The following is a 14,316-nucleotide window of genomic DNA, read 5'->3' on the forward strand; positions in this document are numbered from 1 at the left end:
TAATAAAAAAGGAACAACTAGAGAAGACACATGAAACCATCAACAACATCTTCGAAGGAATAAAATTCACCAGAGAGGAAGAAAACAACAACACGCTACCCTTCCTGGATATCCTCATCAGCAGAGGAAACAACAGCAAATTAGAAACCCAAGTTCATCGGAAGACAACCCACACCAATCAAGTACTCCATTACCAAAGCAACAACCCAACCTCCCACAAGAGGAGCTGTGTAAGAACATTGTTCAAGTGAGCAGAAATGCACTGCAGCAACCCAGAACAGCAGAAAAAGGAAAATGACCACCTATACAACATCTTCCAACAAAATGGATATCTATGCAACTTTATCAAAAAGTGCCTGAACACTCAACCTACTACAACACAACCAACACAAGCTACGAAAAGGATAACACTGCCGTACATCAGAAACATCTCAGAAACAGCCAATAGACTGTTACAACTACATGGTATGACTGTAGTACACAAACCAACTAAAGCCTTCCAAAACATCTTAAGTAAACCAAAAGACCCAGTAGCCTAAGAAGAAAAAACAGGAGGCATCTACAACATACAGTGTAAGGACTGTAACGGCCACTATGTAGGACAGACAGGCAGAAGACTAGCAGAGCGCTTCCATGAATACCAACTAGCAGTCAGAAGACATGATGACAACTCCTTAATCACACAACACATGGACAGACTCAACCATAGTTTCAACTGGGAAACTCTCAGTATCTTAGATCAAGCTAAATCCAAAAAACATGAGAGAATTCTTGGAAGCTTGGTATTCAGACAAGACAGCCATCAATAGGCACATAGAGATAAACAACATCTACACACTATTCAAAAGGGACAATAAAAAGGAAACAAAAAGACCAGAACACCTGTCGCCAGCAATCAACACCCAGATAAGCAGGGATAAACACCAGAATTCACACCAGACAAACAAGCAATAAACAACAACCTAGTCTAAGTACTACCAAGGAAAAAACAACTCCCCCACCAACACTGGTAGGGCAAGCTACGATATATAAACAGAGCAAATCCCACTCCCTTCTAGCACCGAAGATGTTACCTAGTCAAGTAGTGAAACGTCTGCAATCAAACAACCAAGCTCAGAGAGCACTGAGGACTCCACAGTTCAACCCTGAGCTACATATTCTCTTCTATTGGCACCATAAAGTATTCATACAATGCAGTAAATTAGCTAAGGTAAATTAATGAAAATTGGTGCATCGATTGCAGCCACTAGATATTGAGCTTGTGCAAGCACAGAAGTCTACAGCTTCCTTGTACGTACTCACCTGATGCTAATCTGGGAAAGGCTGAGTCCTTGGAGCAAAACCTGCATAACCCCAGAGACTCTCTTTCCTGAAGGACTGCTGTCAATCCTTGGCAGCTTCTATATAACTCCCTGCTTTCAAACCAGAGTGGGACTCAGAGTTCAGAGTTTATTTATTTATGGTAATAAAAATAGGTCAAATTCTGCAGGTAAAGAAACATAAAAGTAATAAAAAATTACAAGAAAAGCCTAAGACAGTTAATAATATAAGGAAGGTACCAAATGCCTTCTCTAAGACAGCTATTTATAAGATTTTGCAAAGGAGTGTTAACCTCTTGATCATATGAGCAGTTAAATTTTCTGAGAATTGATGTCATTTGCTATTGAGTGAACAATGGGATAGTGCCAGAATAGAAAGGTTACTATATGCCAAATCATGATCAATTTGTCTCCTAAGGGTAGAAGCAAACGTATCTAACCAGGTAAGATGGATCAAGGAAGTTCCCCAAGGGATTTGTTTCAACCAGAATCTAAGGCAACAAAGTGTCAGATGAGCCCCAAAGGAGATGCAACCTAATTCTAGGCATACAGGTAGTCCTTGCTTAACTGTTTAACGACAGTTCAAAATTACGATGGCCTCAGAAAGGGTGCTTTATGGACCATAAAGCACCTCTGGCTATCGTAAAACATTGCGCCTCCCCTCCCCCCGCAGTCACGTGGCTGCATTTCAGGCACTTGGCATCCGGCTCACATTTATGGCCAGTTGCCAAGCGCCCTGCGATCATATGATCGCCATTTGCAATCTTCTCTGCCGGCTTCCCCATTGAAAGTTGGCAGGGAAGGTTGCAAGTGGAGCGAACATGGTGGTGGGCAGTTTCGGAGCTCAGATCTTCAGGATTTGAGGTCCCTGCCTTCACACTGCTGGGAGGTTTCTTCTCCCCCTTAAACGCTGGGCGGTCATGGAGCTCAAATCCTGGAGAAGCAATAGGCAAGAGGTGGAGGATGGAATTCTAGCTTAGTGAAAACCTCAACAATGTTGTTAATATACAAACTGAACATTAATGGTGGAAGAATATATCCGTATTTAATACCTATTTGGATGGAGAGAGGTTCAATTAAATCACCATTGCAATTGCCGTTAATTGGTATGGTGATACTATGGTGCAATGCTATTATCAATGTAAGAAGGCGACAATGTAGTGGTTAGCTTATTTATTTATTATTTATCAAATTTATATGACTGCCTATCTCACAAGAAGTGACTCTGGGCAGTGTACAGCAAAAAATATACAAAACAAACATGTCAAAAGCAATAAAATTAAAAAGTTAAAAAAGCATAAAACACGTAAGAGATTAGATCAGCAATGTGGCCACCTCAAGATTTCACTGGTCCCCTGAGACCTCCCAGGCCAGATGACATAGCTAGGTCTTGAGGGACTTCCAGAAAATCAGTAGGGATGAAGATGACCTCACTTGGTGGGGAGGATGTTCCATAAGGCAGGCGCCACGGCAGAGAAGGTCTCCCTCCTCAGGCCCACCAAGTGTAGTTCCCTGACTGATGCGACCCATAGCATGTCTCTCTTGCCAGATCTGATGGGATGGGCAGAAGTAATTGGAGAGAGGTGGTCCGTCAAATAACCTGGCTCCATGCCATGAAGGGCTTTGAAGGTCAAAACCAGCACCTTGAATTGGATCCATAAGCAGATTGCCAACCAATGCAGCTCATGAAGCAGAGGTGTAACATGAGCTGTTCTAGAAACACACATAACTGCCTATGCTGCTGCATTTTGCATTAGCTGAAGCTTCCAGATACTCTTCAAGGGCAGCCCCATATAGTAATCCAATCGGGAAGTGACTAGAGCATGAGTGACTGAGCAGAGCCCCCTGATCCAGGAACAGGCACAACTGGTGCAGAATACAAAGCTGTGCAAAGGCCCTCTTAGCCATGACCACCACCTGCTCTTCAAGCAGGAGTTGTGAGTCCAGAAAGACTCCCAGATTGAGCACCAGGTCTGTCTCAGGCTGTACAACCCAATGCAGCACCAAAGATGGCATAGTCCAGGAACTGGCAGGACCCAAAACCCAAAGCCACTCAGTCTTGCCAGGGTTCATCTGAGCCTGTTGTTCCCCATCCAGATTCTCACAGCCTCCAGACACAGATAAGACATTCACAGCATTGCTTAATTCGCCAGGGGCAGAGATGTATAATTGGGTATCATCAGCATACTGATGATACCTCACCCCATGGTGACAGATGAGCTCACCCAGCGGCCTCATGTAGATGTTAAATGGGGGGGGGGAGCGCCAAACCCTGTGGCACCCCACATAACGGGCCGAGGGCGGGATCTCCTCCTCAACCACCACTGACTGGAATTGGCCCCGGAGGAAGGAGGTGAACCAGCACAACACCATGCTGCCCACCCCCAATCCTCTGAGCCGATCCAGAAGGATACCATGGTTGATGGCATCGAAAGCCACAGAGAGGTCAAGCAGGGCAAGGATGGATGCACAACCCCCATTTCACCCTAGCCAAAGATCATCTGAAAGCTCAGCCAATGCTGTTTCTGTCCCGTACCTGGGCCTGAGTCCCAGCTGAAAAAGATCCAGATAATCTGCTTCATCCAAGGTCCTCTGAAGCTGCTGCTTCAGGTAGGTAACTACTTTCTCAATCACATTCCCCGGAAAGGGAGGTTAGATACAGGATGAAAATTGTCCAGTATAGTGGGGTACAGTGATGGCTTCTTGAGGAGAGGGTGAACCAAGGCCTCCTTAAGAGGCAAAGGAACAGCCCCTTTAGGAAACCCCTTGTTTCCGCCAGAGTGTATCGCATACTGAGTCAAAGGCCTTCCTTAAGCCTATAAAGGCGATGTAGAGGATGCTTCCGATGGACTAGAATATTTCTCAGCTAGATGATGAAATTGGTTTATCCCAGCACTAGGTGTCCCAGAGATTTTTTCCATGCGATAGGATTCAAAATTCAGGACATCTGTGAATATACAGAAATGCCAGAAGCTGGCTTTACTGAGAATTTTGCAGTATATAAATATGTTAGCAAACTAAATAAAATGCCATCATTTTTTTTTCGGAGGTGAAAAGTGAAACAGTTTGAATAGTGGACACGTTGATGCTAGTTAAAATAGAAAAGATTGGCAACATTTCTTGGAATAGTGGTGCTTGCATATCAGTGCAAGATAATACATTTTCAAAACTTTGGGTCTCGTTCTCAAATTAATTATAAATGTGTTTTTCTAATATTGAAGCTTTATGTGTGTTGAGTAGAAGAACTTGCCTGGTGCTAAGTTGTGAGGGAATCATGGAAGGGGGCTCTCAGCTGTGCAAAAAAGCAGGTGCTGTTTCACAATGTAATTATTGTACCATCTTCTCTCCTTCTAAGCCTTTCGACCACATATGTATGGCTGAGATCATCCTGAAAAATAAAGGAAAAGTTGGATTTGAATATTCTGTGATTGATGCCATCCAGGCTTCAGCTGACAACCCTCCCCCTGGTGTGCCACTGACTCTACCAGTTACTGTAAGTAAAATTGAAGGAGAATAAACTGGGGTGTTTCAGATTAATTTCTTATTGAGTTTGGAATGCTGATATATATAAAATATACAAAGCAAGCAGACTCTTGTAAAGAAGCCATCAGAATCCAGAGGCCCTGTGCAATATTCAAACAGAGCTATCAGCCCCGCCATAATTTCCTGTGAACTCTCCTCACTTGGATTAATATCCGTTGACTCCTTGCTTCTAACTTCTGCCATTGGAAAGGTAAGAATGTCGTAAGTGTAAGGTTTACCCCGTTCGCCTCAGAGAGACTCTCGTGACACGTGTGTTCAGCAAAGAAGTTTACTCAAGCGTAAGGTAAGTAAGTACAGCTTACATGGCATTTTATAGCTTCCCCGTTCCCGCGCTTTACCCGTTGCTTAGTTACAGATTGCCCGCAGTAATCCCCCCTCGCCCAAATGGCAGATTCAGTCGGTGCTTTTGTCTTTCTGATTGCCGTCTATGGGTTGTTGTTGATTGCTTCGCTTCTGAGCCTCTGCGCGTTCCTTTGTCTCCAGTGCTCGAGGGGAGCCGCGCTGATACAAAGTATCCGCTTGCGGTTTTGAGTTAAGCGCCGCCACCTGTCAGCAATCAGCTCGTGGTTTCACTTCCCCTTTTTCTCTGCTCACGCCTGGGCGGTGAAATTGACTAGGCGAAGCTGAGCGGTGCCTTCACCATGCCGTGCCGTGCCATGCTGTGCCGGCTGAATCTGACAGTAAGACCTGTAGAAAGTAAGCAAGATGACCATAATGGAGATATGCAAGGTATGTTACTAGGGCAATGAGGGGTGAAATATATTTTAAGTCCACAGCAAGCACACGGCATTCAGCAGCTCAGACACTTCCTTGATTCACTGAAGTATAAGAAGGGGGAAGAGGTACAGTCCAATCAGATTTGCAAGATTTGGTTGATATAGTTGATGTCAGTAAAGGTAGTTTTAGCCATCCTGTGGAGTTGATTTCTTGGTCTGGTCTACCTAGTGGGGGCTGACATCAATCTTGCAAGTTTCTTACTCTCTTTTAAGAGAAGGGGAAGATCTCTCCTTTGTTCTTGGAGATGGCCTCTGACCCTCAGGGCACACCACTGTCTGCTGAGCACCTCGCTGAAGCATTGTTGCAACACCAACAACTGTACCAACTGATGTACAAACCACCAACTTACAAAATGCATGATACAACTAACACAACCGTTGGGACAGAATTTACACCAACCAGTAGCAGCACAGCAGCCATTATTTCTGTGTTCTCAGGGAGTTTGCCAGAAAACCTTGGAGGAGACCAAGACCAATTCCTGACAACTCAGTGTGAGCTACTAATGGCAGATTGGCCAGTGGAGTTTCCCAAAGTGACTCTTGTGCTGAGTTTGCTAAAAGATGGGGCAGCCAAATGGGCCATACCCATCATTGAGGATAATGAACCTGTGATGAACAATGCAAAAGTTAAAAGTTTCGTTGATGATTCAGTGAGATGCCTGACCACCAGTCATGAGATTCGCAGACTCAAGCAATTTTCTGTGTCAGCCCTGCTAGCTGCCAGCCAACAAGATAGCAAGCAGGATGCCTGCCACGGTCCAGAGATATGCAAACACAGGCAGAACTTTTAGAAGTGGAGAATCCTTTTTACCTAAAGCTAAGGATGGCAATGGTAACATAGCCAAAGCTTGGCACAAGCCAAGACCAGGAATCCAATAAACAGAAGACAAATCCAAGGGAAAAGGTGAGAGACACGCTGAGGTGGAATCCAGAGTTTAAAGCACAGCACAACAAGGTAAACACGGCAGAGCTGAGGGTTGAAAAGTTGTTCTTGGCGTTTTCTCTCAGAGAATAAGGCCTGAGGTTCCTGACTCTCCTCTCCTGCCTGCCTGCTTCTTGGCCGGTCTGACCTGCGGAGCTCAGCCCTCTTCTGTTGTGTCTTTAAAGCAGGGTGGGTGAATCTCAGAGTCTGAGAGGCTGTCAGTGGGTACAGGCAGGAAGTCCTGGGGGCTTGCTGGGTCTGCCTTAGCCTGAATAGAGTTATTGGCTTCAGCACTGCTGGAATCATCCCCTCCAGGACTATTATCTCTAGAAGCCCCTGGCTGTACTTCCCTCTCCTCATCAGAAGACAAGCAAGTCCAGCAGAGCCCTAACATGCAAGGCCATATCAGATTTTAAATTATTTGCCAAAGATGTGGGGTGGAATTGGGCTTCGTTTAACCAATTTAGAGAAGGGCTTGCCAGCAGACAGAGATGAACTGGTGAGACAAGGCACCCTGGATAACTTGAAAGAGCTGTTCCAACATTGTGAGTAATAGATGGCTGACTAAAAGAGTTGAGGCAGGGGAGAAATGGCAAGGGGAAGAGGTTTTACAGCCTCTTTTCTCTCATAGTTCTCTTCCTGATAGCCTCCTCAGAATCCAGTGCTGGGGAACCCATGCAAATTGGAGTAGTCAAGAGATCTCTGTCACCAGGAGAATAGCAGAGAGCTCATGCTTTTACTGTGGAGCTCTCAGGTATATCCTGCATAGCTGAAGTTCATGCCTCTGATTCAGCAGTAAAATGTCACACCTGTGGATCTACAGGCCATGTAACAAGCAAGTGCTCCAACTTACTTCAAGGCAGTGGCATTGGGAAACATCACAGCCCATAGAGCTCCAAAGGGGGTCCCTCAGACAATTAAGGAGAGCTAAGAATATCAACAGCAGGCAAGCACACTTTATTGATCCTGTTACTCTTTGTTTAGGACAGGGAGGCCTGGCGCAATATGGTTCATGGGGTCACGAAGAGTCGGACGTGACTTAACGACTGAACAACAACAACACTCTTTGTTTAGATTCAGGCCAGAAAGAATGCAATACACTAACCCATTGTAGCTGATAGATCAGATAGAGCTTTTACCACTGCTTCCTTGCAAGTACCCATTGTCTTGGAAATCGAGTGGCTGCAGTTACAAAATCCACATGTGGATTGGGTGAAAGAAACTATTTTGTTCCCATCCCCAAACTGCCAACAACACTGGTTGCAACCCTTGTGCTCTTCCCCTCCCCCCAACACAGCGACTGGCCTACCAGTTTGCTTCAGGGTCCAATTCAAGGTGTTGGTTATCACCTTTTAAGCCCTACATGGCATGGGACCTGGTTACCTGAGGGACCCTCTCACCCCCATTATATCGACCCATCCCACCTGGTCAAGCAGAAGGGGCATGCTGCGGACCCCATTGATGAAATAATGTTGACTGGCGGGGCCCAGAAGGAGAGCCTTCTCTGCCGTTGCCCCTGCCCTATGGAATACCCTCCCCCCAGAGGTGAGGCAGGCCCCTACTTTCTCGACCTTCTGGAAAGCAGTTAAGACCTGGCTCTGCCAACTCGTGTGGGGCGAGAAGAAGCTCAACCAACCCTGGGGGTGGTTAGCACCTTGAAGATGCACTTGTATGTTAATATCCTTTCTACCAGCAGCACTTTGGAAGATATTATTTATGTACGAATATGGTTTTTTATTGTATTTTTGTTGTTGTTGTTCAGTCGTTAAGTCGTTAAGTCGTGTCCGACTCTTCGTGACCCCATGAACCATATTGCGCCAGGCCTTCCTGTCCTTCACTGCCTCCCTGAGTTTGCTCAGTTTCATGCTCATTGCTTCAGTGATGCTATCTAACCATCTCATCCTCTGCCGTCCTCTTCTCCTTTTGCCTTCAATATTGTATTTTTTTTTTTACTGTATTTTAATTAATATTTATTTTTTGTTTTTACTGTAAACCACCCAGAGTCACTTTCCAGTGAGATGGGCAGTGACCAAATTTGAAATATTAATTAATTAATTAATTAATTAATAAAGTCAGACCATCTGTCAGATGATTAAAGTTCAACCAAAAGTGGACCTTGCAACGTGACAATGACCCTAAATGTTCCATTAAATCCACCAAGGAATGACTGAAACAAAAAAGAAAGAAATGGATGATCCTGGAATGGCAAATTCAAAGCTGGGATTGAAATCCTGTAGAGGTGCTGTGGGATGATTTGAAATGGGCTGTGTGTGCAAGAAACTTCTCAAACGCAGCTGAAAAAAACAAAAATCTGCATGGAGGTGTCGATGTCCGAGACTGGTAGACAGTTACAAGAAACTTGAGGTTGTTTCTGCCAAAGGGGGCAACCTTTTTCCACAGCAGGAAATGGCATTTCTGTTAATTTTTTTGTTGAATAAATGATTGCAAAGTCAATTTTTCATAGTTTTTTGTTCAATTATATCTTCATCTTCTGTTTGAATGAAGATAAAATATTGATATATGCACATTATTGTAATTTCTTTGTTTGATTGTTGTGAGCTGCCCAGAGTCATTGAAAGTTGAGCGGGATACAAGTTTAATAAATAATAATAGTAATCAAGATGATGATGATGATTTTTAAAAAAGCACTTTATATGGGGTGTACTTACTTTTTTAGGTGACTGTTGATTAATTAAGTGCTGCTTTATTTTGATGTGATGTAAAGTTGGAAACCAGGCTTTGTGAACTTTCAGACTCTCTTCCTCCTAAATTATTGGGATGTTTATAAATCTCAATAGCTTCTCTATGTAGTTGTATGTGATGATTTGACATGATTTGCTAGTACTTGAGTGTCTTTAAGCTGCATTCCTTTACAGGTACTCATTTACCACTCGTTCAGTGACTGTTCAAACTTGTGATGGCGCTGAACGAGTGGTACTTAAAATCGGTCCTCAAAGTTCTAGCCGTTGCACCACCCCTGTGGTCATGTGATTGCGATTCTGGCGCTTGACAACCAGTTTGCCCTTACAATGTTTGCAGCACCCCATGGTCACGTGATCGCCATTTGCGACCTTCCCTGCCGGCTTCCCACAAGCAAAGTTAATGGGGAAGCTGGCAGGGAAGGTTGCAAGCCACTCCAGTAAGTCCCCCTGATCCCCCTGTGTTTGTGCAGCTTGGCATTCTGCTTCTCCTGGCCTCCCTTTGTTTGCGCATAGCCTGTGCCAGGCCTCCCAGGGCTCCCCCCTCATGGCACTCCTTACCTAGGACTCCTGCTGCTTCCTGCTTAATGACCCATGGGTCTTGGGGTTACAACGGCAGCCAGGACTGCTGGGATTGTCACTAAGTGATGTCACGTGACATTGTGCTTTACGATCTCATCACTTAGTGACAGCAATCCTGGTCCCAATTGCCATTGTAACCCGAGGACTACTGTATTGAGGTTATCTCCACATTTTCTTTTCTTTTTTTAATATAATTTTTTTTAGAGATTTTTACACAAGTAAAAAATGAACATGAAAAACATACAGAAAATGAGATTGAGAAAGAAAGAAAAGATAGAGGAAAAGTGCAAAAAAGAAAAAAGAAAAAGATAAAGTTAACAGCAGTTACAAACTCAGTATCACTCCACAAACTCCACATAGTATCACTCCACCCCCTTTAAGATTACATTACATAGTTCACTTCTACCCATATTCAACCCATTTCAATCGGCAAATCCAGAAGTCATCGACTAATTTCTGTCCATTTTCAGCAAAAAGTCCATAAAGGATTTCCAATGTTTTATAAAAGTACTTACAGGTAGTCTTCACTTAACAACCATATTTGGGACCAGCAACTCCTTTGCTAAGTGTAGCAGTCATTAACAGAAACATCACGTGACCGCCCCGCTTAGCAACAGCAGTTTCGGCAGTCCCTGTTGCTATTATTAAATGAATACTGCAGGTCGTCAGGTAAGGACCCACCCGATCCAAGCCATTCCTGCCTTGGTCCCTCCCAGCCCTGAGTCTCGGTTCTTCCGAGGCATGGGACTGCCTCCACTTGAACTCCCCCACCCACCTCTGCCCTTTTGGCCCTGCTGCACAGCATAAGGAGCCTGCCGTTTTCCCCTGCTGTGTGATTGTCGCGTTCTTCCTCCTCTCCGCTGGGCTCACTCCAACCAAGCAGTGCCACCTCAAGCTGTGCAGCACGCCAAGAAGCCCCTGAGCTGTGGCATGGCAAGCAGCCTTTGAACCACATGGCTCTGGAGCTGCTTGCCGGGTTGCAGCTCAGCTTGGGGGCTTCTTGCCCCAAGCAGCCTGCGAGCCGAGGTGCAGCAAGCAGCCCCAGAGCCACAGTGCAGCAAAAAGTGCTGCTTAGGAGCCTGCCTCCTCCCGCGCCCCATCAGCAGCTTACTGACGGAGGAGCGCCCTGCATCGCTCGCCCGGGTCCTTCTCACCCATGACTCGGCTGCTGCTGGAGCAGTCTTGCAAGAGCCACACCGCTCAGAGCGGCCCTCACACCCTGGCCTGACGTCACTTGCCTGCAGGACGCTTCTGCAGCACCTCCCCACATGTGGCCAGGATGGTGAGCCCAGCGGAAGGGAGGCAGGCAGAGACAATGATGAAGGTCAGTTGGGAGGCAGTGGCAGGGCAATTGTAAATGCAGGCGGGCTCAAATTTTGATCACATGACCCCAGTGATAAATTCGCAAGTTCGAGGACTGGTCACAAGCAGTTTGCCTGCTGATTCTCTAGATCCTGTGGGTTTCCTTGCGAGGAGCAACCTTCCAGAGAGCACATGTCTGCCCAGTCACCAGCCTTCACCTCAGCATCATCTCCGCTCTTCGGAGACGCGTCAGATCACCATTTTCCACATTTTCAATTAGTATTTTCTGTTTTTCTCTGCAAGATTGTCATTTGCTATAAAACTAGTTTGAACTAGTTTAGTTTTGTCTTGCCTTTTTTGTTTGTTTTCCATTTTTTGCTTTCTTTTCCTTTCCTTCTTGTTTAAAGAAAGACTTATTTTGACCACAAGATAAGATTATCACATAGACTTTTCTTACTTCCCAGACAGCATTTTTCTTCCTTTCAATCAAGTTGCAGAAACTGTTTCTGTTTCCTTTTTCAAAATACTGAATTTATTAATGCTGTTTTCTTCCTTTCAATTAAGATTGTAATATGTGAATAATACATGAATTTCTTATAACAAAGGTTTTCCTTATTTTTTAATATTGAATCTTTTTAATATTGAATATCCATTATTCAATTCAGTGATAGAGTTTTATTTGCATACATGTATAGTTTCTATACATATATTTTTATATACATATATAGTTTTTAAGTATAAGACAACAATCAGACAAAAGAAATGTGAGTATGAGGTAGAAATGTAATTTGAGAAATTGTCTCAGACTTGACTTGTTCTCAGACTAATTCTCACAAAGATAAAGGGAGCGAGACTTGGAAGATTCTGTTACTGTAACCTTATAATAAAAGTAGCATTGGCCTGAATGACTTTGGTTTCCTAGTCAGGTCTACCTCGAAAGGTGATTTCCCTAAGTTATTTCAACAGTCATAACAGGGAATGCAAGCAAATTTCAATACTCTACAGACAAATATTAATAACAGAAATGTCAAGTTGAATCTCAGAATAAAAAGTTAAAGAGCTGAAGACTGAATATTTATTATTATTTTTAGTTCAGAAATCTCAACAGACAGGATTAAACAAATTGGAAGCCATACTGGAATTAGTGGAAACGAGTTGTGTAAAAACAGTTCAAAATTTAGAGCCATACCAGATTTCAGTAAAGAAGAATCAGAAAGGGATATGGAAAATTTAAGCCTTATCTTGATCTTGACTAATTGTGATTATGGATCAACTGATTTATTAATATTAATGAATATTCTATTTAGAAGAAGAAAATATTTTATAAATTGAAAAGAAAAAGTGCATATTATATGTTTCCAAGAGACACACGTTAAAAAAGACAGTGAGAACTGATTGGAATGTAAATTTTTTGGTCAAAACATTGTGGCCTTAGACAGGCAGAAGAAATATTGAGTAGCCGTATCGATGGAAAATCTACCATGGTTCATAGAAAAACCAATTAAGAATGAAGAAAGTAGATTTATAATACTACATTTTCAAAGTGCATTTGGTAAAGTAATAATTGCCTCAATTCATGCCCAAAACAATAATTTAAAAAATTAAATAAATACCAATTGCAGAGGGTGATATGAGTGAGGGTTTTATCCCCTCTTCTGGATAAGTCAACTTTATCAAAAAGAAATATTAGTAAACTTCCTTAAAATATTTCAGATTATATGACATTATTATCTCTTTTGGATGCATAGAGATATAAGCATCTTGCAAAGAGAGATTTTATTTACCAATAGAAGAGAATATATGTAGCTCAGAGTTGAACTGTGGGATCCTTGGGGTTCTCTGAGCTTGGTTGTTTTCTTGCAGACAAATCATGTTCAAGAATAGGTATGTGTTGCATTTCCAACTTACTGTTGACTAATCTTTTCAACATGGAGGTGACACCATCAGCACATGCAGATCATAGCCCAGTAACTGTAAAGTTGAATAGAGAAATCCCTAGGTTAAAATAATAATCCTCCAAGAATAGGTGGAGACTAAATGAACTGCTACAAGGCACGATTAAATTGAAATGTGTCAGGACCAGCTCTGACTCCAAGGAGTCTGAGGAGAAGGAGGAGGCTACTTCAGCTGACCCTGTGGAAGTGCGGCCTGCCTCAGAGAACAGCAGAGAGACTCCTGGGTCTGATTTGGCTGCAGGGCATTCTGAGCAACTGGAAGCAGCAAAGGATGAGGGTCTTATCTTAATCCAGGACCTTCTCCCAGCCCTAAGGCTTGTAGGGGCAAGTGAAAGGGAGAACAGAGGAGGTCTGCATGGCTCCTCGTGAGGCACTGATTCCTACCAGTGATTACTTGCCCTCAGTGAGCCAGCACTAGTAAGCAATCCTTCCCTGGGAACAACTGCTCCACTATCCAGAATTCTGTTGACTTTATGAAAACCTGTTCCTCTTGGAATCCTGTTCTTTGACTTTAGACCAGACTGTGACCTATGTTTGAATCCTGACCCTTTGGTCTCCCTTCTGACAATGATTCTACCCACTGCTCTGAACTTGTTTGCTTGGACTTCCCCTGAGGCAAGCTGCTCAAGGAGGTGGTGACTTGCATTTGAGGTGTGCAAATGACTAAATATTCCATTTGTGCTGCTGGTATTTTCCATACCAATAAACAGCTTTATCTGTGCATGTGTGTGTGTGTGTTTTGGCTAGGACGAGATGAAGTGTTAACAAGAACTAAAGAGTTTCTTTGGGACTAACTGAACTTCTGAAACTTCTGTGACTACAGTATACGTGGCTAGTAAACCATTTTATGAGAGTTGTTCATCTTTCTAATGTCAAATACAAGGAAAGCCACACAAAAGCAGAAGAAGATCTTAGTGAATGATGTGAAACAATCAGAAACAAGCCATAGACCAAATTCAACCTTCTGGGCTGGCTGCAAGGTTTAGGAATGGGGGCATTGCGTTACATGGATCTCTTCCTTTCTCAGTAGCCTGCTCTAGTTGGTGTTGGCCAGGGGGGGAGTCAGAAGCCTAGAATAAAATACAGAATCATCTTGGTTTACTGGAAGTAAATGAAACTTATAAAAAATGGAATTTTAGCAAACAGAAATATTTTGAAAAAGTAACAAACCAGACCAATTATTAGGTTATCAACTGAGAAAGGAACAGAATAAAAGAA

The 14,316-nt window shown here is 43.4% G+C and overlaps 1 protein-coding gene across 11 annotated transcripts in view; it reads left to right on the forward strand.

The window, feature by feature from the left end:
• HYDIN (HYDIN axonemal central pair apparatus protein) overlaps positions 1–14,316 on the forward strand; it is a 346,241-nt gene that overhangs the window by 169,405 nt on the left and 162,520 nt on the right. For all 11 annotated transcript variants that reach the window (XR_015795149.1, XM_088135435.1, XM_088135430.1 and 8 more), the window contains one exon: positions 4,675–4,812. Coding sequence is in view for 10 of the 11 variants with exons in the window: in XM_088135435.1 (XP_087991561.1) it covers positions 4,675–4,812 (138 nt within the window). In the remaining variant the exon portion in view is untranslated. The remainder of the gene's footprint in view (positions 1–4,674; positions 4,813–14,316) is intronic.

The sequence above is a fragment of the Python bivittatus genome, unplaced genomic scaffold (genome assembly GCF_059951505.1).
Source record: "Python bivittatus isolate LINGU-HERP-01145 unplaced genomic scaffold, Pbiv_v1 ctg000170_np1212, whole genome shotgun sequence".
NCBI classification, from domain to species: Eukaryota; Metazoa; Chordata; class Lepidosauria; order Squamata; family Pythonidae; genus Python; species Python bivittatus.